At 48.2% G+C, this 26,015-nt stretch overlaps 4 protein-coding genes across 4 annotated transcripts; 1 reads left to right on the forward strand and 3 right to left on the reverse strand.

Moving 5' to 3' along the window:
* Positions 1 to 5,922: 5,922 nt before the first annotated feature.
* On the reverse strand, positions 5,923 to 7,315 carry PODANS_1_13900 (uncharacterized protein; the record flags this gene model as incomplete). Its single annotated transcript, XM_001905058.1, has 2 exons — positions 5,923 to 6,101; positions 6,169 to 7,315. Coding segments are annotated over 2 exons (1,326 nt in total), but the record flags the coding sequence as incomplete, so codon positions are not given.
* Positions 7,316 to 8,325: 1,010 nt separating this feature from the next.
* PODANS_1_13910 (uncharacterized protein) lies at positions 8,326 to 9,964 on the forward strand (the record flags this gene model as incomplete). Its single annotated transcript, XM_001905059.1, has 4 exons — positions 8,326 to 8,331; positions 8,387 to 9,616; positions 9,673 to 9,811; positions 9,867 to 9,964. 4 exons carry the CDS (start codon positions 8,326 to 8,328, stop codon positions 9,962 to 9,964), a joined length of 1,473 nt encoding a protein of 490 aa, XP_001905094.1.
* Positions 9,965 to 12,210: 2,246 nt separating this feature from the next.
* Positions 12,211 to 13,107, reverse strand: PODANS_1_13915 (uncharacterized protein; the record flags this gene model as incomplete). The annotated part of the gene is made up of 1 exon (XM_001905060.1): positions 12,211 to 13,107. One exon carries the CDS (start codon positions 13,105 to 13,107, stop codon positions 12,211 to 12,213), a length of 897 nt encoding a protein of 298 aa, XP_001905095.1.
* A 4,887-nt stretch (positions 13,108 to 17,994) lies between these two features.
* On the reverse strand, positions 17,995 to 24,582 carry PODANS_1_13920 (uncharacterized protein; the record flags this gene model as incomplete). Its single annotated transcript, XM_001905061.1, has 3 exons — positions 17,995 to 18,619; positions 18,686 to 20,463; positions 20,527 to 24,582. The coding sequence occupies 3 exons, from the start codon at positions 24,580 to 24,582 to the stop codon at positions 17,995 to 17,997; spliced, it is 6,459 nt and encodes a 2,152-aa protein (XP_001905096.1).
* Between the last annotated feature and the right edge of the window lie 1,433 nt (positions 24,583 to 26,015).

Below are 26,015 nucleotides of genomic sequence, written 5' to 3' on the forward strand. Positions count from 1 at the left end.
CGGGAAGCCCCTGGCTAATCCCCAGAAAAGAGGAATGAAAGAGGGACAAGAAGAAGCCGGGGCGGGCGCGGGAAGTCGAAGTGCGGTGTGATGGTGGTGGTGAGTTGCGGCGACAGGAACAATGAGAGGAGCCCGGGGGGGCGGACAGCAGCCACACTACCCGGTGCCGCAGACTAGACCCGTTGGTGTGAGAGGGATACTCCGTGGTATTTGCAGGCAAGGTAGATCGTAGGTAGGTACGGAAACGGAGGTAAAACCAGTGACGAGATTGTCGGACTGCAGATGCGACGACAAGGGAAAAGATTGATTGACCACCAGTGTCCAGCGAAGAAAACAATAAGATGTTGGATGAGATACCAAACGAGCCGCAGCATCCAACGATGCGCTTCCCAAGCCAGACTCTTGAAGATGCCAAACGGGAATCTCCTTCTTCTGTTGCAATAGGAATTATTATTAACCGATCTGGAGTCTGAACCCTGATGATGAGTTGGTCCGGCCTCCTTCACACAGAAGCAGCGCAGATTTGCAAAAGGGAGTGCGAGGCCAAGCGGCTGTGTTGACGGTTTGCCGCTGTGTTTCTCGAGTGGAAAGGGGCTCAGCCACAATGAGGGATCGAGAGCGCCGGCATCCGAGTGGTTGGCGCGGTTGGCCAAGACCTGATCGACGCGACAAGGGTAGCGCAAATCACCGTCTCAGAGCACCAGGAATGAAACACCAAGGAAGACAAGAGCCAGAGAGCGTGGCAGGTTCCAGGCCATCGACGACATGTGGCAGCTATATTCACGGAGGACCAGTCTCAAATATATGCATCCTCATCTAGCCCTCTTTTGGACCCTTGATTTTGATGGAGGTTTGCGCAATGGTTTCCCCGGTTTTCCAGCTGGGGCTGAACACGCTTCCAAGTCGTCCCAATTGGGCGTTGGGTACAACGGACGATAAGGTAAGTAGTCCAAAATTAAATTGCTAGAATTTTCATTCTGCATCGTACCTAAAAATTTCGTTTATAGCCTAAAAACCCCACTTTACCTTTACTTTAATTTCCTACTTCTCCTTTTAATTTATGAAATATATATTACAAGATATTAATAATATTAATTTATATTTTATAATTAACTTTAAAATTTTAGTTTAGCTTTATAAATTAATAACCCTTCAGATTAATAATAAAGACATCATAATAACCGTAAATATATAAAACTATATACTGAAATAAGTGCTACTGTGTCACGGACTTAACATAAGTGAGGAGCGCGGGGCGCGACTCGGCTAATCACTGGAACGGAAAAGTAGGGAAGTTGGATTATTACTAGCCTTCGGTGAACGACGAGTGATAATCGACATTATCACTTGTGATAAGGGTAATAAACAAGTCTATATATACGGAGGAACTAGCTAGTGTAAATAGATAGTTCTGTAGTATATAATTATAGCTTATATTTACGGTATTTTATATTTAGATTAAGATATTTTATTATATATTATTTAGCTGCACCGAACTAGGATTATTTAGAAGTACCTTCGACTAGTATCCCTTTTAGAGGTTCTGGATAAAGGTTCGTTATACGTTATATATTTATTTTAACTCTATTATGGATAAGTTAAAGGTAGTAAATTAACGCTATAGCCGGAAACGTTAATACTTAGGCAGGGGCATCTACTTAACTTACTATCGACCAGCTTCTCGCTCGTATTTAAAAGCTTAAAGATAAGTCATACTGTGACGAACCCCTGCACAGAACCTCTGAAAGGGATACGGGTTGAAGGTAACTTCTAACAATTGGTTCGGTGCAGCTAAACAGTGCACAACAAGATGTCTCAATGTAAACACAAGATACCGTGAATACAATTGTGAATTGCATACTGCGGAACTGTCTATCTACACCAGCCAGTTCCTCCGTATATATAGACCTGTTTATCACCATTATCACCAGTAATAATGTCGATTATCACTCGTCGTTCACCGAAGGCTGATGATAATCGTGATTATCACCCTTAGCGCTAGTGATAATCTGACTTCCCCACTTTTCCGTTCCTAGTAGTTGGACGGGTCGCGCCCCGCGCTCCCCACTTATGTCAGGTCCGTGACAATAGATTATAAAAACCTACGATACTTTACTACTATAAAGGTTCTTAACGTACGGTAAACACGATAGTTAGAGTTTTTTTCGGAATTTAATTTCTAAATTAATTATAAAAAGGGTTTGGAGAACGTTAGGGCAAATATATTTAGCCGGCGAGCCGATTATTATAAGGATATATTTAGAGAGTTACTATTATTACTTAAAGAAACGCTAGAAGGTACTTTTAAGTATTTACTTTAGCCGTAAATAAAATATTATATAGTATATTATAAATAAACTATTTTTAATAAATATTAAAGGAAGTTGGGTAACGATATTATAGAATAATATTAATAGGAGGAGTTAAAGCTATAGAATATTTAAAAAAATAATTAGGGAAGACTATAGTATAAGAATCGAACGTACGTAAAGCTAGGTAATAAGATAGTACTAATAATAGAGATTTACAGATCGAAGTTCGGAGGATATGTAAGTATTATAAAGATTATAGAAAGGATTAAATAATACTTTAATTAATTAAGGATTAAGAATAATATTAAAGAAGTTATTTAATTATATTATACGTACGAGAAAACAAAGGTTATAAGGTATAAGCCTTATAGATTTCTAGAACTATTATTAATAGTAAAACGATTATAGAGTTTAATTACGATAGAGTTTATTATTAAATTACTAAAGTTAAAAAATATAATAATTAACGTTAAAATAAATAATATATTAATAATAATCGATAGGCTTATTAAATAAATATATTTTTTATTTTATAAAAAAATTTAAATAGTAAAGTAATTAGCAAATATAGTACTATAGTATATTATAGTAATATATATATAGCCGAAGGAATTTATTATAAACCGCGATATTAAATTCGTATTAAAGTTTTAGAGAGCGTTAATAACGAAGCTCGGGGTAATAAATAAAGTATTTTCGGTTTATTACCTTTAGATAGACGGCTAAACGGAACGGCTTAATTAGATTATAGAATAGTATTTATAAAATTATATTAATTTCGAATAAAATAATTAAATTAAACTATTATTTATAATATAATTAATATATAATATTTTATTAATAGAAATAATTAAAGCTATACTACTTTTCGTAAACTTTAAATATAAAGTAAATTTACGGTAGGGACTTAACGTTAAAGTACCTAATATTAGGGTAAAGGTAAATAAGTTATATATATTTTATAATAAACTTAAGTAAAAACTGGAGTTTATAAAAGAAAGGATATAGAAATACTATAATATTAAAAGGCTTAAGGGACCTTACTTTAAAGAGAGAAATATAATATTCTTTTCTATACGTAATTTACGTATTAAAAGACCTAATAAAAAGCTAAACTATAAAAGAGTAAACTTATTTTAAAATTAAAAAAAAGATTTCGGAAATAGTATTTAAATTAAAGTTACTTAATACGATATATTTAAAGTTATATACCTTTTATATTTTATTTCTGGAATCTATATTACTGGTAAGTAAAGTTAATATATAGGTAATAGCGAAGGATAAAAAAAAAGGTATAATATAAAAAAAATATTAGATTTATAATTTAATAAAAATTAATTAAAGTATTTAATTAATTAATTAAAATATCCGGCTATAAATAATTTATAGGAATTAAAAATAAACTTTAATTATTTAAATAAATAAAAAGAATTTTACCGGTAATAGTTAAACCGATTAAAACCTAAGTAAATAAAAAAAATTATACCCGAATTACAGAAAGATATTATAATATAAATATAAAAAAACCTCGATAGGAATCGAACTTATATTTTCGATATAATAATTAACGTATTATATACTATATTACGAGGTTAGTAAATATAAAAGAATCCGGGCGTAAATAATATTATAAACGTTAATTTCCTTAAGAAATAGGAGGACTACCGCCGGAAAATTCCGGAGCGGCCAGAAGGGGGGAACTCCGGGAAGGACTAGCGGCTAACTTTAAAAAAAGGTTAAAATTAAGCGGAAAGTTAAAGGATAAGTTATTTGGAAGATCTAAGCCGGGTTAATTTAATATTATAGAAGCTTAATTAAGAAAAGAGATTAAAGGAGGATTAATAATAAAGGTAGTTTATATTTTTTTTAAATCCTTAATTAACCGCTCCTTACGGGCTACGATATAACGGAATTTAATAACTAGGATACAATATTAAGTCTTTACTCGCGAAAGCTTCAAAGTAATTTATAGTATAGTTATGCAGGCTTTTTACTTATCGGTATTTAGTTTCTTTTTTTAACGACGAAAGGAGGTTATTAAGGCGGGAGTAAAATCTAAAACGTTATAGTCGGAACGATTAAAACTAATATAATAATTATATTTAAAAAAGCGTTCGAAAGCGCGATAATTAAAAATATTAAGGGCTTCGTAGGACGAGTAGAGAAGTATTTTATTACTAAAAATAAAAATAACGGTAATAAAATTTTAGTAGCGAAGGGTACTAGAAGGGCTTTTTAGCGTAAGCTTTTTAACGCGGTTAAATATTATAAAAAAATAATAATAGGAAGGAAAAACTTATTAAAGAAGGAAATTATTATTAAAAAAAATAAAAGAAATAAGGTTACCGGGACATTAGTTTAAAAAAAGAAATATTATATTATAACCCTAATATATAAACGAAAATAATAATTAATTATAGAACTATAGAAGTAGGGGCTAATCGGGAAAATATTTAGGAAAACTAATTATAGTAAGGGATAGTAATTAATATAATTAAAATACTAATTAGACTAAATAAGTTAGGCCGGGATAATTAATATAATTAGGATATTAATTAAACTAAATGTAAGTAATTAGTATATTTAGGATATTAATTAAAGAAATTACGGCTAAGAAAAGAAATCTATATATACGGAGGAACTAGCTAGTGTAAATAAATAGTTCCGTAATATATAATTTATAGTTATATTTACGGTATTTTATATTTATATTGAGATATCTTATTGTGTACTGTTTAGCTGCACCGAACTAATTATTAGAAATTACCTTCAACCCGTATCCCTTTCAGAGGTTCTGTATAGGGGTTCGTCATAACTTATTACTTTTAGCCTCGTTATTAACGCTTTTTAAAACTTCGATACGAATTTAATATCGCAGTCTATAATAAATTCTTTTAGCTATATACATATTACTATAATATACCGTAATACTGTATCCGTTAACTACTTTATTAATTAAGGCTTTTTATAAGGTATAAAATATATTTACTTATTCAAGTTCTGGGAAATTTTATTTTAGACTACTTAGCTTATCGTCCGTTATAGTTGGGGTGCGGAGCTATATTAAGTCGTCTGATGTGATCTTTACGAGCACAGGCACCTGAGGGACTACCACCCCAGGACATTTTCCTAACCACATTCAGATCCTCAGCCTCTATAGGCTATATCATACGAGGCAGACCGTCTACATAAGGCATAGTCCTATCGCTAGCCACCTGAAATTGTCCCCTCCTTTGCAGTGTGTGCATGCAACACTCTACCCCACTATCGATATCAATGACCCTTTTCGGAAGTCTCTCACGCGGCTCGACAGCGATTGCGTTTTTACATTCTAGACAAGACGTCGAATCTTCTCCTCTTGTTTTCTGCCCCTCTGTCATGGGTCTCCAAAGTTTCCTGTGTTTGGCGCCTGGTCTGGCCGTACGAGCTAAGGCCGGTAGTTGAGATCAACCAATCGTCCAGGCCATCCAGGCCGCCTGCTTGGGTGTGATCTCATGAGGGGGGTGACGTTGGACAGACGGTACAGCATTGCACATGCACTCCCAGTTTCTCATGAAGAATACATGTTGCTGATCTACATAATGTACAAGAGCCGTTTCGCGGCGAGGGATTAGGCAGTCTTCTTGTCTCTCCGCTTGCCCATGTTCCGGACACGGGGAGTGACCACCCATTTGTTGATGTTGCTCTTCCGGCGGGTCTTGAAACCACCCTTGGATGGTGTACCCCAGGGACTTGTGGGAATTCTGTTACCCTTCGACTTACCACGACCGCCACCGTGGGGATGTTCGACTGGCCTGAATGTTAGTGATCACGCTGACGGGACAAGATTGCCTTGGGGGGGAGAGGTGCTGCTTACATGCGTTCATGGCCAAACCACGAACTGTCGGCCTGATATTCAGCCAACGTTTTCTTCCGGCCTTGCCCAGCTGTCTGTAGTGATGCATCACGTTGCTAGCAACACCAATCGTGGCGCAAGCATCCTTGCTGACCCTGCGAATTTCACCACTTTGTAACCGGACAACGACGAATCTACCCGTCACGACCTTGCTGCCGTCTTCGCGAGTCTCTTCCTCCTTCGAGATGACTGTGGCATAGGTGCCGGCGCTGCGGCAGAACACAGCACCACCCTTCGCCTGGGAGCCAACATTGAAGACATTGGTTCCAACAGGAATCATGTGCATTGGCAAGCAATTGCCCCTCCACGCCGTTTTGGAAGCCAACACACCTGGATCGATAACACCACCCATGCTGTCGAGGAGGTCCTTGGGGATACCCTGCCGGTAGCTTTGAACGACGTCTCCAGCCCTCATGCCTTCCGCCGCCACAATGTAGGTCTTCTTGCCGTTTGCCTTGCGTGTCAGCAGGGCAATGTGCGCACTCCGGCCGGGGTCGTATTCAATGCGCTCAACAAGGTGTGGCCCAGGTGCCCATCTCTCAAAATCGACAGTACGAATCCTCCGCTTGTGACCACCTCCACGATGTCTAACTGTGATAACACCCTGGTTATTTCTACCGCCTTTGCCGTGCCCCTTCTTGGGGAAGGTCAGAGGCAAATACGGCCTCCCCTTCCAGAGATGATCGTTGATCGGACGTTTGAGATGACGAAGACTGGGTGTCCTTGGCTTGTATGTTCGCATCTTTACAGGCTCGTAATCGGCTTGCGAGCCAGCACCGGAGAGGGCTGTCGAGGCATCGCTGTCGTGGTTGCTCCTTACTTGGGTCGCATATCCCCTCAGGGCAGCCAGTCGGAGGCTGCTCTGGCAGAAGGCGGACACACCGGCGGCCAAAGGCCGAAATTGCGATCGCAACATTAGGTATGGTATAGATGTGTCCTGGATAGGGCTCCGCGGGGGAGCTCGGGGGGGTGTTCGCAAGGCGAAAGCAGGTTGAGATCCGGAGTCAAAGCCGGGACATTGAAAAGACTCCGTATGGGCCTTGGAAAGACTGGAAGCAGCCAATGGGCTGCGAGGTGTCGGGGAGCTCGTCGGGGGATCTCTGTATACCTAGCCTTCAAATAACCACCCGAGATGCTGGGATTTTTGCGTGGGAAGCTCGATGCTTGGCGGAAAATGTGGCTTGGTTTGTGTGGCTCTGTGGCTAGTTCTGCTGGCTTGTGCACCGGGAAGTGGGTCGGCGCGTTCGCCCTTGCGATGCGCAGACAGCTGGATCAAAGTTGGATGCCCCTCCCGCGACAGAGACATACATAACCCTGGATTGGCAGGGTTGAGGGAAAGTCATGGTGGGGCGCCAAGGACTTGCTCTCGCGCGTTCCAGTGGCCGCAGCCAATCAGGCCGTTTTCTGACCGCTGTTGCTCCGGCAGCCGCTGGCTCAGTGCAGGACACCGCGTCCCTTTGACTCTGCTACGACCGCGTTCTGATTTGGGCTCGCGAACCCTGGAGGTCCCACTCTGCCATCAACCTCCACATTCAAGTTCTTAAAAACAAGACAGCTCTGTCAACATCCTCTCTTTCCCATACCCAAAGACCTCCACCCACTACCCAGCAACGCTTCCACCATTGGCACCGCCATCGACCGTGGCAGGCTGTCTGTCGTCGTGATCAACTCGAGTGTTCTCCTTTTGACCCAGGAACGCGTCGCCAATCCGTGATCTCGACTCTCAACTCCGACAGCAAATCAACGACTGGGCCCCCGTCACCACGACTCCCGATTTTCCTAGGCATATCCACCAGAAGACACGCCGCCTGCCCGTGTTGTTCGTTATCCCCAGCATCTTTGGTAAGCCTCGCCCTTCCTTTTGTTTACTTTCAGTCCCACCCACCCACCCACCCACACACACACACACACACACACACACATACATACTCTGCCCTTTCCTATTTGTCGCGTCATTTAAGGGACCACTGTACGCCAATCCAATTCCCACTGCTGTGCTCGACCTCTTCCTCACTTGTCCATTTGCTTGTGCCGACGCGTTGGGAACCGACCGACTCACTCTTTGCATCCAGCTCTACCTAACATTCGATTGACTTATCTCGGATCATATCAGCCAAGATGGTTGTGAGTACTACCACATCCTGTTCCTGCCAGGACCTCATCCTAACATCATCATTAGAGGACAAGAAACCTTCGTTCGGTAGCGAACGAAAACGACGAGAACAGCACTGATACGACGCGTCTTACTCGTGCCAAGGCCGCTACCTTGAAGGTGGACGAGCTGGTCTCCAAGGGATTGCAGTCCAAGAAGACCACTGTCGCCGCCAACCCCACGCGGAAGCGTAATGCTTTGGGTGATGTCACTAATGCGACGAAGGGCGATGCTGCCGAGGCCAAGAAGCCAGCAAAGGCTGCTCTCGCTCCCAAGGCCACCGCTGGCGTTCAGAAGAGAACAACTGCGACAACTCGTTCAGCTGCTGTTCCTCTCAAGGAGAAAGCCAACAACACAAAAGTCGTCTCGAAAACTGGTGCCGGCGCCATTGGTCCCTTGAAGAGGAAGGTCACATCTACTGCAGCCAGCGCTGCGGTGAAGGAGCGTGTTACAGAGGAGAGCGAGCCGGCCCCCAAGAAGGTGCACACGCTCGAGGCTGAGAAGAAGACCAAGGTTGAGGAGTCTTTCCGCGTCAAGAGCTCCAACATCGAGGAGGATCTCCGCCGCAAAGAGGCTGTCCCCGCGCCCGTTGCTGCCGAACCTGCCGAGCATGTCTTCCCCGAAGGTGTCGAGGATCTCGACCGCGAGGACTACGATGACCCGCTCATGGTCGCCGAATATGCTAACGACATTTTCGAGTACCTGCGCGATCTGGAATGCAACTCGGTCCCCAACCCCCACTACATGGACCACCAGGATGATTTGGAGTGGAAGACGCGCGGCATCTTGATCGACTGGCTTGTCGAGGTTCACACTCGCTTCCATCTCCTGCCCGAGACCCTCTTCCTTGCCGTCAACATCATCGACCGCTTCCTGTCCGAAAAGGTTGTGCAGCTCGACCGTCTTCAGCTCGTTGGCATTACCGCCATGTTCATCGCTTCCAAGTACGAGGAGGTTCTCTCACCCCACATTGCCAACTTCCGTCACGTCGCCGACGATGGATTCAGCGAGGCCGAGATCTTGAGTGCCGAGAGATTCGTTCTGCAAACCCTCAACTACGACCTCAGCTACCCCAACCCAATGAACTTCCTCCGTCGCATTTCCAAGGCTGACAACTACGACATCCACTCCCGCACTCTTGGCAAGTATCTTATGGAGATCAGCTTGCTGGACCATCGGTTCATGGCCTACCGCCCCAGCCACATTGCCGCCGCTGCTATGTACTGCGCGCGCATGTGCCTGAACCGTGGAGAATGGGTAAGCCTCCCTTAGGACTTTGCGATCGTGTATACATCTAACTGACTCAATTGTAGGACGAGACATTGGCCTACTATGCCGGCTACACTGAGGCGGAAATTGACCCCGTTTATCGCTTGATGGTGGACTACCTAGCCCGCCCCGTCTGCCATGAGGCGTTCTTCAAGAAATACGCGAGCAAGAAGTTCCTCAAGGGTGAGTGTCCAATCATTTCATGCTCTGTTGAAGCACATGCTGACTTTGCGCATAGCATCCATCGTGACTCGCGCTTGGGGTAAGAAGCAGGCCGGTCTGCTTGGGATCCAAAACCTTGGGTTAACGGTCGACCAAATCTCGGACGATGCCTAACTGTTGGCCCTTCTAAACCTCTGATGTCCAGTCTGGTACAGTCTCAGGATACCACTCTGTGGTTGGATTCGGCGCATTGACGACACGTCATGATTAGCTGTAGATCATGGTTCCATGTTCGGCATCTAGATTTTTTGGACACCCGGCCACGACAGGCGTGGGTGTTTTTGCTATCGTCACTTCATCATCACGGATATCCACTGAAGGTTAATTGGCGGAGGCGTCTTTCAGTATCACAGCCGTGCGTCTTTACTTCTTTTTTCATACGGCATGGGCAGGGTTTTTGTTCATCGTTCTTATTTTTTGTCACAAAGTCGATTTTTATCGCGGCGGCGCCCGGTGTCTTGGGGCAGACGGGATGGTGTTTCGGGTCTGGTTTGTTTTATTACCTAGTTTGCTCGTTGTCATGATTTTTGTACCATGACTTTGTTCTTCCCCCCTCAGCTTTGCTATCGCTGGAATCTCGTCGTCGTTCTGTTCAGGGGGACAGCAACGACACCGATTAGAACCGGAGATTTGGATGGGGTCTCTCGCTCTCTCCCCGGTTGCTTCTATCGTTGCATGTTAATGGCACATTGGAAGCGGTTCCGGACAAGATTTGGGACAGCAGGGGAAACGGGCGGAGAAAGGAGCAGACTTATTAGGAAGAAGGAAGGAAAGGAAGAAAGGGTACACATATCTTTCACACAGGCACAGGAAAGAAGGGATAGGAAAGTGGAGAGGCCGCAACGGGGGGTTGGTGAGGGGGTAAAAAAATCGTGTACATATAGTATCTGTCTGTCTGTCGGTTTACTTGTAGGCGATGATGGGTTTCTGGACGGCAGCATCGGGAATGAAAGCATTGCATTGTACATTGGTGTTTTTGGGGATTGTGTTTGTTGTGTTTCTGCGTGTTTCTGTTGTTTTTTTGAAGGCAGACAGGGTTAATGATGATGTGGCAAGAGGGGGCTGGGTGGAAGTGTATGTATATGTGTACAGAGATAGATCACAGAGAAGAGAGGGAGAGTTACGAACACTGAGGAATACCGCGATGCTGTGAAGGGGTGCAGGCCAGTCAGTATCATGAAGCCGCAACAACCTAAAGAAGTTTACTTGTGATGATCGAACTGGACATTCTGCGAGACAGGAGGTTGTCTTGTTCTTTAACCGCAGACGTGGGGTGGGTTGACATGCAGCACCCAAAGCAAGATGGCATTCATCACAACTTAAATCGTCAATGTATTACTATTATGCCTATGGTCACTATTCAACATCAGGATATGTTTAGCTGCCTTAGGTGCCATACCGTCACAACCATCCAGTGCTTCCCCCCCCCGCCAAAAAAAAAGAATAAAAAAAATAGCCTATCAAATGGCAAAAGCACAACATGCAAAACCAAGGGGTAAAAGCAAAAAAGAAAAGCAAGTGAATTCTCTAGAATATCAACAAGGGGGTATCAAATGTACTTTTCCATGCCCAATCCAACCCAGCCCGACCAAACTCCGATAACCGATGCCCAAGTGGTAAAACCCATTCCCAAAGGGATGCTGCGCAATAACACAAAAGAGAAAGAAAAACGAATCGAACCGCGAAGGAAAAGCGAGCAGCGAGAGGATGGAGAATGACCGCTGTGGGTTGTTCCCTTTGTGAAGCAGAGGACCGTTTGATCGCTGTTGTAGCTCTCCCTCCCTCCCTCTACTCTCCAACCTCACTCCCATTCTCCGCCCGAAAGTTTCCTCTCCTTGCGAGTCTCCCAAATTCGCTTTTTGTCCCTCTTCATGCCAATTCCCCCTCCCATGCCGTTCCTTCGCTCCTTGCACAATAGCCGGTGCTTGCTCCATTGCGCTCTTCTCTGTATTGTACGGTTTGAATATCGTAGGATCCTCCTCGGTAAAGGCCACAGCTGTCCGGGGTCCAGTATCTGGCATCTTGACTGCGGTGATGCTGGCGAGAATCCAGCGCCATTGTCAAACCGGAAAACGAGGCAAAAAAGCCAGTGGATGATACACTTGCTTCTTCATGGTGCTCTACTTGACGGATTTGCCATCCCTTGCGCGTAGTCCTTGGCTGTGACATGCTGTGATATCATGATATCGGGATCTCGGTTGGTACTGTATTGTGCCGAGCAGTCGCATTCAGGTCTTGGTGCTGGGTGATAGGTGTGGTGAGTCCAAAAATGAGGTGGGTGATAAATAGCGAGTGACTCTTGTGCAATAACAAAACTCCAAAATTATTGTACATCGACAGCTGCTGTGTTTCTCCTCAGCTTAACAGGCACCCCCAACACGGACACAGGTAGCCGGTTTATAGACGGGGCTGGAATGGTCAAAAGCCTGCCCCATGGCCTCGCGACAGGATCGCTTGATATGGCGAACAGTCTTGGTGGCAACCTTCGCCTGGATCTTGAGAAGTCGCTTAAAGGTTGCCCGGCCGACTTTGACTTTGACTTTGTACTGTTGGTCGATTCCGCCAGGGGGGTAGCTGGGAATGAGCGAGAAGTCGGAAATGATGGACATGTCATCGTCCTCATCGTCCTTGGCGGCATCGTGGTCGCGGAAAGGGAATCTTTTGTGTCTTCTCAAAACGGGTTCGTTCAAGGAGAATGGCATGTTCATTGCCTCCATTGAGCCAAACACCTGCCTGTCGGATTCTGAAACGCCTGACAGGTTGCTGGCGGCCGGGAACTCGTTGGCGCTGAATGATCGCTTGAACGTGTGGTCTTGTGTAGTGAAGATGGGTGAACAGATCGCCATGTCGATATCTTGCTCAATACAGCTATAGTCGCCCATGGTTTCGTCACCGTGCTCACTTTCCGGCGCAAGAAGGTCCGCGGGAACTGAGTAATGATTACGACCTTGCGTCTCAAGAACAATGCCGCTGTCCACACGCTTCTGCAACTGATGGTTTGGGACGTTCCCTAGGGTGCGGCCGATAGAGATACACTCGGAGTCGTCAAATCGAATGTCTCCACTGTCCAACTCCTCAAAGGTGCTGCTGCTGAGAGAATCGCAAGATGAAGCGCCGTCATTGAGAAGCGTGCGGAACGAGCAAGGGTTGCCGCGTCGAGACGATAGCTGGGTCTTGGGATCAAAATCAGAAGAGCCCTGGGCTGCGACTCCCTGGTGGCTGAACTGAAGGATGTTCACGAAGTTGCCTAGATACATGTCTGGGAAGATCTTGGTTGTGAGGAAGTCCTCGAGATCTGTATTTTCGATGGTCCTTCGTTAGCGACTCGTCGAATTCTGCGTGTTTGCTGAGAAAGGACGAAGAAAACTGCAACGCAAAAGCAGAAGCAGTGGACGTAATTTGGCAGTTGGAGTTTGCTGGCAGTGACAGCTCCGGCGAAACTTGATGGGTGAAAAAGTGGGAGGACTGAAAAGGCAGAGGTTTGGCGTGACTGAGGGCTATTCACTTGAACAAACAATAGTACTAGAGAGAACCATTCTATTCACTTGTCGCCGCCGGAAGGCCCACACGTGAACAAGTTGCTCTTCCAGCCTACAAGGCTTTGTTGACGCAGAGAGCAACATAATAGCTCGGACGAAAACCAGAGAAACAGTAAACTAAAGGCACAGCTCACACTGATGAAGAGCCAAAACACCGATGAAAAGAGACAGAAAACAATGCTTCTTCAAGATGCAAAAGTGAGATCTGAAAGAAGTGCTTACTTTTGTGTCTTGGATGCGGACTGCAATGTGATGCTACAACTGACACTTTCTGTCTCTTCGTTATGGCAGTTCGGCTTTGCCGCTTCATCACCCTGGAATCCATCATCCTTCCTTTTGTTGTCGTCGACATTGGTGTTGTTTCACGAGCAGTGTAGGATTGCCGGCCCTTTGGCAAAGGTTTTGTCTGTGGTCCTGCCATCTTTGATCTGTTGCTGCGATAGACCCTCCGGACTGTGTTCCTCAGACGAGCGGCTGAATTCCGTGGGACTGTTTTCAGAATTGATATTGGGGAGACAATACAGTAAACTGTGGATGCTCTCCAAGAGATGAGGATGTCGATGATGCCAGATCGGCGGAGATGTTTGATCAGTGAGGTGAGAGCAGCAGAGCCAGGGGAGTGTCTGGCCAGGAGCGTCATGATAGACAGTGGTTCGGGGTTTCCCATCGATCTTAAGTAAACAGGAAGCAGTGTCATGTCTAGTCTCAACCGGCTCCAATAGGATTGATGCAGAATGCGATCAAGGTGGGAAAGAACATGTCATGGCAGTGTCTGCACCCGCACCGCCTACCTACCTACCGCCACTGCCAGTGGTTCAACCTTAATCTGCCCGTGGGAGGTGCCCTCGAACATTCTCCCCCTTTGGTGCCCGACCCACGCTTGCATCGGCTCCCACTTACGTACGTCTAGCTGGTCACCAGGCACATGCTGGTCCCCATCTCGCAGGTGCAACAAGGCGAGAGCAACGCCCCGGATTTGCTCGCCCTGTTTGGGGAACACAGGGGTGGAATTGCCAGCTGTACAAAACCTCCACCGTCTTCTTGGATTTGCTCAAATGTGCAGTCTCATCTCTGAGTGGCCCAACACACGATAAATTGTGTAAGCGCCGAGAAAGACGTCTCGTTCGCTGGCCTTTTGGTGGTCCCACATGGAAGCCCTGGATCAAGTTAGATCAAAATCTTATCTCGTCCGCTGCACGTCTGTTTTTCGTCCCTTTCGCAAAGCCGAGACCAACCTCCTCCTCGGAAGAGGTTTTGGAGACTTTTCGTTGCGGTGAAGCGCGACAACGCCAGAGCGGAGAGGCCCGGCCACACACCTATATCGGCTTTACAGTTGGGTTCTCCGGCCCCGCAATCCGAGACCAATCCCCGTCTCCGATCTCCGTCCCTTAACCAAAATCCAAAAGTGCCCATCGGTGTTTCGAACTTTGTGCTTGCTTCAGGAACCTCAGACAGGAACCGAGACAGTGGCAACAATGAGGAGTTCGAGAGCTCAAGCCCAGAACGATCGATCGGTGCCTTGCATGCTCAGACGAGAAGTCTGTCTTGCATCTGCAATGCATCGCATCTTGACCTGCATCCCGCTGCTGTCCATGCGCGCACAACATTCCTCTTCACATAGCCGACGGTAACCACTGCATCAAACCCAAGATCACAAGCAAAAGGAGAGAGAGAGAGAAACGGTCCAAGAGTTGTGCTAGTTTCAAAGACTGCAAATAAAGCCAGATTTTTGATTGAAGTTTGTCGCAAGACTAGATGCAAGAAGGCCAGTCTGACAAAACCATATCAGGACCAACTTTCTCACACAAGCGTAGAAAAGCATTAAACATGCACGGCAGCCACCCACCCCCTTTTCTACGGGGTGTGGCATTGCCTTTGCTCCAGAAAAAGATACCCCAAAATATATCCCAAAAATCAGCTACCAATAGCCTGAGCCATAAAACAAATCTCTTCATGACTCTTGCTCCCAAAAGAAAACGCCGGCCGGTATCTTTGTCGGCATCATCCGTCCGTGTGTCAGTCCGCCCGTAAAAACCATAATCCCTAAAACTTTCGTATAAAAAAATGGGTGTCGTGAAAAAGTGATGTAGAGGACTGGGTGAAAGATGTTGTGTATATGTCGGAGTTCCAGCACTGGAAGACCATTATCCACCTCTTTTTTCCCCCTTGTTTTGCTCATAAAATAAACTTGCCACTTCCCAGTGCCGCGTGGTGTGTTGTTGCGTCGTCGTCGTAAGAATCGTTTCATTTGTGTGTGTGCGTTGTGTCTGTGTTGGTGTAATCCACGCCATGTGTCTGTGTTGGTGTAATCCACGCCATGTGTGTGTGTGTGTGTGTGTGTGCGTGCGTGCCATTCCCCCAACTTAAAAGGACGACATGCGAGCCTCAAGACTGCAAAACGTGGCGGCCGGTCTCGGCTCGAGGACAAACAGGTCCTTCTCATCGCCGTCCAGGTCGAACGATTTCTGGCGGAGCACAATGCTGTTGATTGTCTCGACTGGGGAGCTGGCTTGTGATGTGAACGACATCCGGTCACTGCTGGCACGGGAAGAGGTGGAAGCAGAGGAGGACCGGCGGAACGAGGTGCGAAGCTTGTGAGGCGAGAAGCGGGCCGCGATGGTCTGGAAGCGGGAAGGGGAATGCATCTTGACGGTGGAAGAATGGAGGGTTGGTGAGGTTGGGTGAGAAAGAATGTTGGTGTTGTGGTCTTAAAGGTCGTTTGAGATAAAGTTGAGGAGGCACAGCCTGAAGAAGTGAATGAGGCAAGGCTTGTCAAAAGCGAATGTTGGGTGAAGCCAAAGGCTTATTTATTGTGATTTCTTAAAAGACGGGACGATCTAGAAGATCACGACGAAGATTTGGCAAAACTGCCTCTTGGTAGTTAGCACCGGTTTTGGGAAGGCCGAGGGGGACAAACACAAAGACTCTCTCCTAAGATTCCGAGCTGGGAAACCGCTCACTTTAAGTAATCAGGAGTTGATGTTGTATGTTGAGGGGGAAAGGTGAGGGACCTGAGTGGTGTTGCAAGGGGAGTCCGCCAGGGGTCCTGCAACGTCGACAAGGGGGGCGAGGGAGAGCCTGGGTCCGATTTGGGACGACTGCAAGGGCCACAAGAGAAAGAAAAAAAGGTGAGAAATGGTGCCCCACGGGACGGTAGGATACAAAACAATGCAGGAGTAAGCACAGCCTAGCTCGGACGGATAGAAAAGAACCGGAGTGGATTAGTCGAAAGTGTGGGTAACAGGAACTGCAAGAACATCTGTTATGCACGTTGCTGGGATGGGTGTCCCTTAAGAAGGGAGCTCACCCAGACTCAACACCATGACTCTTATGCGATCGCCCTTGAAGACATGCTGCTCAATTGCACATCAATCTGGCGCAGCCGAGGATCCCCAACAATGGATTCTCGTCGCGGGGATAAGAGGCCGCAAAGCAAGGCCTAGCTTCGACTTGCTAGAGTTGAGAGCACGAGGTTCTAGACATGACAGCGGGCAAGAAGACTGTAACTCCCAACCAAATCAGCCATGAAACAATCGACAGGTGAGCCCCACATCCAAAATTGGGCGTGAAACAACATGCACAATCACTGGCATTTTCGCCGACGCAGGAGTAGTATTTGCCGGGAAGTCGCCGCCGGGAAGCCATCAGAGCCGTCAACAAGCGCATCCCAAGTGCTTGACGATAGCTTCTTTCGTCGTGGTCGCTGCCTTGCTGTTAGTGTTTTGCCGCATCATCGCACACAAACCCTAATATCAACATCGAGTAAGTAACCAGTCGTGGGACCAGGCCCAGTAAGTCGACCCCCTATTCTGCGTGTGATCGTCCGTTACAGGTGAGCTTCCCCAGCCAAGAAAGAGACACCCACTAACATCGGAACCTCATGGCCATCGCGGGCTCGTGTTAGGGGGCCTTGGCTCAGCGACCCTGCACCTCAGGGGCTTGACGTTGCTGTGTTGTGCTAACAAAATGGCGTGCACGGCTTGTTTCAGAAGCTCGCTTTGCCACACCACTCTCTACTTCAGACGGATTTCTGACAAACACCAAATGTGTCCATCTTCGTTTGATACCTTCGAAAGCTTCTGGAAATATGCAAATAATGGCTCTCGGTTGGGCCTTCCATAGCCCTCCCTCCCTCTCCCAACAGTTTCGCTGTGGGCCAGGTTTGGACAACTGCTCACCTTACATTGAAGACCATCCATCATCGCATCAGCCGGTATGGTGGCGCCATGATTGAGCCCCTTACGATCTCCCTATTATTATGTGCACCATGCCACGCCTGAAGTCTCTGTGATCGAACCTGTTCTTCTGAAAACGTTTCTATTCCAAAATAGAACGCGAGCCGTTGGTTTGTCTCCATCTATCACCATTCTTGAAAGGCTGTTCCCCATTCTACATCGTAAATATTAGCAATACTTTCCATCTGCACATGTTCCGGTAGTGAAGACGTCAATCCAACCCCCCAAGTCCTGGTGCGCCAATGCTTTAAAAAATGACAATGCTCCTCCCTTGATCGTCGAAATCATGAGGCCAAGATAAACCCGCACCCAAACGCCATAGATCAACCGTCTCTTTTGAGTCCATACCCAGTAAGCTTGACATTATGGCTTAGAACCCCCCCGACGGTCCCCAACCGCTCTTTCTCATCGTGGCACTTCTCCGAATGCTCTCCACCCACACAGAATCGTCCAACATGTCCCTAACCACCGCTGGGCTCACCGAGCTACCCCGTCTCCCTATCGGACTGGTGGCCTCGTCATCCTGGGCGCCGTCTGCCGGGTCAGGGAGGTCGAAGCTGAACCCGCTGCGCTGAGCTTGGTGTCCCGAGGAAGACGGCTTTGATGTCCGTGGGCCAGCAAGCGGGTGGCCGTAGGACGTGTCATAAGACGACAGATCCGCTCCAAGACCAGACCAGCTCCGCGCCCGCCCATTGTTGTCAGCTGCCGCCGCAGCGAGAAGAGTGGCGCCCTCTTCTGTAAGCGTGCCGATACCGGCCCCCCCTGGTACGCCCGCAACCGTATTACGTTCCCGCCGCTCCTCTTCGTTGTCCACCAGAATCTCAGGCACATCCAACTGCGGGATAGCCGTCATGCGCGCGTTTTGTTTCGATTGCATGTGGCGCTTGAACTGTCGCGAATAGTACAACATATCAAAGAAGCCTAGCACGATACGACGTCGGACTTCTTCCTCGACACGCTGCAAGCGCAATTTTCGACGCAGAAACTCATCAAGTCTAGGTTACAATGTGTTAGCGTATCATCAATTTGTTGTGACAGATTTGGGCAAGAAGAAAACTTACCTGAGACTCTTGCTGTCATTAATAATGTTGTAATGTGCCAAAATCATCAGCACCGTCGTGAACGAGATACCTCTCTCGGGGTCAGCAGACACCATGACCTCTTCGAAGAATATGTTGAAACGATGGCGGCGTGCGCGCACTTTTTGAACATCAATCTTGGACAGCCGCTCATTCAGCTTGGCCAGGTCGACACCAGTCTGGTACTGGCTCTTGCTGACGACAGAAGCGTGTCTGGTGCTCGCCGCATCGTTATCCTTACGCACGTCTTCCAGAATGCTACGGACCGAGTCCTCAGCCTCGTAAATACGCATCTCAAACACGCCAGAGAGCTCGCCTAAAAGTCGGGGAAAAGCCTCCTTGCTGATGAATCCAGTGCCTAGTGGATCCACACTTCGCCAGGCCTCCTTGAAGCGTCTAATCTCGTCGCGCTCAACCACCGCCAAGCCGCTGGTCCGCTGATACACATACGAGAAACTCTCATAAATCAGCGACACAAACAAACTGACAAAGAGATACATGCTAATGATGTTCCAGGCAACAAACAGGGTTCTAGCCCAAGCAGTGCTACCGCAGTCGCTCTCAGAGAAAATAGGACTCTCTACGCAGAGCGGGGGTTTGATCTGTGCAAAATCCTCCATGACTTCGTTCCAGCCCTCGCCGCAACTGAACCTAAAGAGGAGGATCAGAGCGTGAGGCACTGTTCGCAAGTTGATGTTGCCATCCTCCCCGCTGCCGAAGCGGGTAAGGCTGAACGTCTGCGTCAGCGCTATAGCGAACACCAAGAAGAAGATCAGCCACGTAGCAAGAAGGCTGCCAATGGTCGTCAAACTGGCAGCTGCCGTCTTGAAAAGCTGGTCTAGTGCGTCATTCCGGGGGATCAGCAGGAGAACGAGCGCCACCAAGAAGAACTTATGTAGTTGAATGTACGTGTCCTGCATCTGGTCCGTGAGAAAGAGAATTGACGTGGCGAAAGTGCCCGTAACTGCGACCAGAGAGAACAAGTCCCATGAGCTCCGCCGGAACCGCGTCCAGCCAAGGCCGACAATGCGAATGATGATGTTGACGATGTAAATGAGCGTGAACAACAAGAATAAACCATCTCGGGTCCACCTCCACCACTCAGGCTCGTTGTAGAATTCCGAAAGCAGCAGGATAAGGTGGAAAACGAGAACCGACGTGATGGCAAGATACCATTTCCCTCGCTTCTCGATGGCGCGCTTATGACACCAGATCTTCCACTTGTTCTTGCTGTCGTCGTAAGCATTTTTGGAAGGCGAGATTTGTCTGAGGAGCTTCCTCAACTCGAGCCACGAGCGCTGTTCGGCCGTCAGGAAGGCGACGCCGGTTTGCTCCGTGTAGTTTCGCATAAAGACAGAAATGAACAAGGTGAGCACAAAGACGGTGGCCATGAGGTTGAAGACGACGAAGAACAACGCGTTGCCCTCGGCCGGATATGGCGGCGCGCCTAACGGTTGAAGTCCCTGGCCGGTGATGGCCTGTGCTGCAAAGGAGACGTCCGTCCACCCTTCTTGACTGACAATCTGAAACAGAATAAAAAGGGACGATCCAAAGTCGTCAAAATTGAAGAAGGGGTTGTCTGCCACTCTGGGCGCAAGCATCGGCCATTCGTTGTTGAACGGGGTTGCGAAATACTCGCCGACACAGTCACTGAGGTTTATAATATCTTCCCCATCGTTGCAAGAGACCATCTTCCCGTTGAACAGATTCAGGCCGTAGATTGCGAATGGAATCAAGAGCGATATGGACACAAAAGCAGCCTAAAGGAGGAAATAATCAGCGTTTGGTCAGATGATGGCCTGGGAACAAACAGGAAAACTCACACTCAATATCTTCCAACCCCCAACAATGAGCAATGAATGAAACGTTTCTCTGGCGCTATCGCTGACATTCAATAGTCGCAGCGCCCTGAGAGCCTTGAAGGCACCGACGGCGCGGGATACCTCTCCGTTTTGGGTAAACAGCGTGATGACGTTGATCCACAGGGTAACCAACACGATGGCATCAATAGCGCCCCATGTACTGCGGAAGTACGCATTCGGAGTCCACATGAAGCCGTCCGCAATGATTTTGATGCCCGCTTCGGCTGTAAACACGATGGCAAACGCCATATCTGACCACACGAACCAGTTGACCTTGGTTTTGTCCTTGTCTTGAAAGTATTCCTTCTGGTAGAGGGGAGTCGTGATGCAAGCGAGAATGACCATGGCAACAATGGCAGCGTAAATCAGGGCTGAGAAGGTGTACCATGCGTACTTATTCGGCTGAACACCTTCAAAGCGCTCAGTACCGCGGCCCGGGCCCACCATCTTTTGACAGAGACGGCGGATAGGATTTCGTGGCTTGAAGATGAACAGAGACGTATTGTAATTTGGATGGCGCATCAGATACTCCCGCTGTGCTTTGCGCCGGGCTGCCGTTGCGCTCACAGCCTGGCGGGCGAGCTGGCCAGGATCCAAAGTCGCGTTGGCCGCCTCGAAGCGGATGTTGGAGTAGAATGGATTGGGCTCTCGGCTGGTAAACTTGGTCACCAAGTGGCCCCATATGGCGGAGAGGAACCCTGGTTTGACATTGCCGTTGTATGTGGTTGTTGCCCGAGGTTGTGCTTGGCCATCTGTAGTCTCCAAAGGGTCCAAGCTTTCGTCGAGAAATTCGCGAACGAACCCTTCTTTGAACAACATATCTATCATTCCCGTGCCCTGATCAAGAGGGTCTGAGCGGTGCTTGGACCGGCCGAAGCCAAAGACTTTGGACAAGGCCAGATTGGACGAACCGCCCAGCTCTCTCCGTTGCAAAAACGCCTTCACTTGCTCAAGGCGTTTCATGTCCTCTCCCACATCGAAGTTCTCCTGGATGACAGCAATGAACATGTTGATGAGAATAAAGTACGAGAGGATGAACCAGCCGATGAGGAACACGGCGCCGATCCACGACGTCTTCTTGCTCACCGTGTACGTGGTGACATTGTACAGAATTTCTGTCCAGCCCTCACTCGACAGAACTTGGTACATGCCCAGAAAGGAGTTGTAGATGGTGTTGAAGGGGATCCCGATCCACTCGTCATCTGAATCCAAGGCTGGGATTTGACCACGGAATAGCTGTGATGCGAAAATGGCCATAAGGAAGGTCATAAGAAAGACGAAGAGCATCAAGTTCCCGATACCGGTGACATTTCCAAGGACGAGGTAAATCAAGTCTCGCGTCATTGGTATGGTGAGAACAACGCGATACACCCGCAGGATTTGGAAGATGGTCAACCAGTTGTAGACCTGACCTGAATTGCGGATGGGAGGGATGAGAATGATGACGGTGACGACGGCTAGGAATAGGTCGAAGAGGTTACGAGGACTGCGATGAAACCGATGGTGGTCCGCAGCAAAACGTATGGCAATGTCGATAGCCAAAAGGATGGTTACAACGACCTCTGTTGTGTTGATAAACCTCTCACGCATCGCATCCATGGAAGCCGTCCGCAAGGCTTGGGCAAATAACCCAAATGTGATCACAAGTGCCCACAGCCACTGTGTGTTTTTCACAAAGCGCTGCAATCCTGAAAGTCGCCGCGTAGCGGCATCCGTAGGTGCTGCGAAATAGGAGTCCTCGGACGTAAAGGCGCTGGCCTTGGATTCCTCGCGAATGACCTGGAAAGATGATGTGATGACGGCAATCAACAGGTTCGTCATCCAGAGCATCATGATGATGATTCCAGCGCCAAAGAACAGTGCCGCAGGTAAAAAGTCGGAGCTGACCGTATAGTACATCAAGTCGCTGAAGGTGTTCGCGCTCATGATCACAAACACTAGCTCAAGAGAGTGTCCGATGTCATCAAAGTTGACCGTTCCGTTGAAAGGGTTGTCTTGTTGAAGACAGATGGACCCTCGCGGGCATACATGGCCTTTGGAATTCTGAGCACCCTTCACGAGAAACTCTTCCGATAGATTTCTTGTCGGAGAGTTGGAGTAGACCCAAGGCTCTGCCTTTCCTGTAGTGGCATTGAGATAACCACCGCAGAAGGACATGCTTGGCGAGTAGGTGATATCAAAGTTCGTTGGGTCCTCAGGATTGAGCCAAGTACACTGGCGGCTCAGGCTCGATTTGAAACTCTGAACCCCGATGATGGCAAAAATGAGCCAGAAGAAGCCCATCAAAAAAGAGACCCTAACAAGAAGTGGCGCTGCCTTTTTCAGACTCCTCAGGATGATAAGGTTGCCTTTTGTGAGGGCAAGAAGCCTGATGATGCGCAGACAGCTGAGCATGCGAAACACGTAGATGGAATGCTTGCTCTCCAAGCCAGCAACACCAAGCCCAAACGATATCCAAAAGGAAACGATTGCCACGAAGTCAAGCCGGTTAAAGCCATGCCTTAAGAACGCTCTGCGCGCAAGCAGAAGGCGCTGTTGCTCCTCCAGGGTGCCTTGACCAGCCGCGACGCCATGCATCATGGTAAATGACCTAGCAAACGTCGGCATAAACTCCTCTTCCTTTTTTGGCTGTCTGGTGGACCGCTGCCGCTGAGGTCGAAATATGGCCCGATATTGTTCGGCGACCCGTTCTTTAATTCGGCGCTTAGTCTTGGGAGGAGCATACTCCTCTGGGTTAACGATGAAGCCAGAAACAATGATTCTGGCGATGATTTCGAGTGTGAAAATAATAAACAGCGCAAATATGGCCCAGTCTATCCGCGTGGTGCCCCAGCGCTCTGGTCGTTCATTTCCTGGGACGAAAACGTCGGGTGCTGACTCAACAGCCAAGAGAATTGTTTGCGCAATAATCAGCAACAAAATGAAGGGCTCTGTCCATGGATTCACCAGGAGATCGCACAGCCATACTCGGAGCGCATTGTCCTTGGGGAAAATGCCAAGTGAGTTCCCCCTGAGTGGGTTTGGAAGAGGGCCACGCCGCCGAGGCATAGGCGAGGATGGCTGCTGAGAATGAACATAGGTGGCCCCCGAATCCTTTTCCGCTGGTATTTGGAACGACTGTGAGGGATACGAGGTATCGACAAGCATTGGTGCGGACACATGGCCCGGCCGGCGGCCGTCAACACTAGGTGAACGGGAGCGCGACCGAGACCGTTCGCGTTCACGCCTGGTTGCTTGATCCACTAAATCACCTTCACCACTGATAGCGACAACACGCTGTGACATGGCCCTCATGATAGAGCCTGCTCTATGCAAGGCGCCGCTGGTAGACTGAGTTCGGGACCGCCGCCCCCCGTCCACTGGTGAGAGATTGTCCCCATAGTTGCGATGCCTGTCCGCTGAAAATCCCGGCTCCAAATCAAACCCAAGCATCTGGGTACTTCGTGCTCGAGAGGGTGTGTTTCCAAGATCGGATACGGTCTGAAAGCTATGGCGGGGGGTCGCTTCTCCTTCCGGTGGCTCTAAACGGCCGATGGGTTGCGCCGATGGCTTCAGAGGTACTCTATCCGACTCCAAGGAGTCCGTATCCGCTCGCTCGTCATAATAAGGGTGAGGTATTTGGTACGGGTCATCGGCCGAGGTGATGTAGCCCTGTGAGGCAGAAGGCGATGGCTGTCTTATCTCAGGTGGCAGCGCAAACTGAAGGCCCAAGTGATCGATAGGGGAATGGTTTCCGCCGGTCCTGCCCGCATCGTGGGGTGCCGTTGGATATGGGTTCTCCCAATAAGACGAGAAACCTGGAAGGTTGGCCGACATGGAAACCGGCGATGCTGGCGGCCTGTTATTTTCATCCTGAGCTCCATTGTAAGACCCCCCAGCGCCGAAACCATCTCCTCCCCCACGCCCATTGCTGGTTCCTTCTGGCGAGCGCTGGATTTCTTGCAAAGGTATCGAGTGCGGAGGAGGTATAGAATTGTGCGAGGTTCGCCGCGGGGTATGCGGCGTGTTGTCGTTCATGGTGCCGAGTGGTGGCTTGGTGTCAATTCGACAAGCTAAATGAGAGGTGGGCGCGCGAATGCGCTAGAACTGCTGTAACATGGACCACTAGAGCCTCGTAGCAGGCATGATATGCGAAGAAAGTCTTAATGTCTATGCCATGCAAAGAGTGTGTGCGAGTTGGCTTTTGCCTCGTGGTGGTTGGACGTTAAGGCTCTGTTTATGGAGTTTGAAGTGTCGCCGGAGGGGCACGGGGGTATTGGTTTGGCTGGCGGCACTACGAGAAAGGGGTGGCTTGCGAGAGGTCAACAAGAGGCAACAAGAAAAGAGTGATTAATTAATTATCGTCAAAAGAAAGAACGTATGGGGGAGGGTCTACAGAGGAGGTCAGGACAGATGACTGCGCCGCAAAACACAATGGTTGCTGCCCCAGCCCAGGAGAGGCAGCTTCCATCCAGCGATGGCAAGTTGAAGGCCAACCAGCGTACAGTGCAGTTTACTGTGAGGATAGGGTAGTGCACACAGTTCTGCTGGCGAGCAACACAGTGCGGGCTTCACGTGCGTAAGGCTCAATTGGAGCACCCCACTTTGCGCAAGCTGAAACGGCTCGGGAGTTGCGTGTTGCTCTATGCCGAAAACGTCGCGATACTACCGAAGAGCCAAGGATTTGCTGAAAACTGAAGATATCTTGTAAAAAGAAGACGGGAGGAGGAAGATACCAAGTACTCGTGGACATGGAGGGAGATCTTCCAGTTGGACTGGGCTGTTAACAATTGCACTTTGCACAGCCTGTTTCCCCTGTATACTACTTAATACTATAACTCGACTCGAAGAAGTATTATTCCCTACCTATCCATAGCATGCTTGCTGACTGCATGAGTTGGAGCTGAGCGGGGCGCTTGGCTCAACCAGAGAAGTGCCCAAAGTAAAATTTAGTGGGGCCCAATTCCAAGTCGCGTCTTTTGAGCCGCTCACGCGCGTAGCTTCCCACCTTGTGAGAAACGTCAGAATCTCTCCATCTCAAGAAGTCAGCCCTACAACAAATTCGCAGCGAACCAACTCGCAACAACACTCGCCTAGGCCATGAACAGCCGCTGAATTTCAAAACACCGTCCCTTTCAAGACTCGTCCAATCGCTTCCCTCGATCGCTTGCACCGCAAACCACAGCTTGCGCAACAGGAAAAGCAACAGGCCGATCGAACAATGCCGGCAACGCGCAAACGGGCGCTGCCCGAGGTCAGCTCGGAAAATGCCCAAGAGCCGCCGCAGGACTCCCTTCTCCTTCGCATCAGGAATATGTGGCAATTCGCCAACTTGGTTCAGTTCATGATGTTATTTGGCAAAGCCCTGAAGCTCGACGACAATTTGGACATAGAGGTGGGCATATTGCGACCCTGGCAAGAGACATCGCCTTGCTTACACTGTGGTCGCTTATAGGATTTGGAGGCAGAAT

This window comes from Podospora anserina, chromosome 1 (genome assembly GCF_000226545.1).
Source record: "Podospora anserina S mat+ genomic DNA chromosome 1, supercontig 3".
In the NCBI taxonomy this organism is placed as follows: domain Eukaryota; kingdom Fungi; phylum Ascomycota; class Sordariomycetes; order Sordariales; family Podosporaceae; genus Podospora; species Podospora anserina.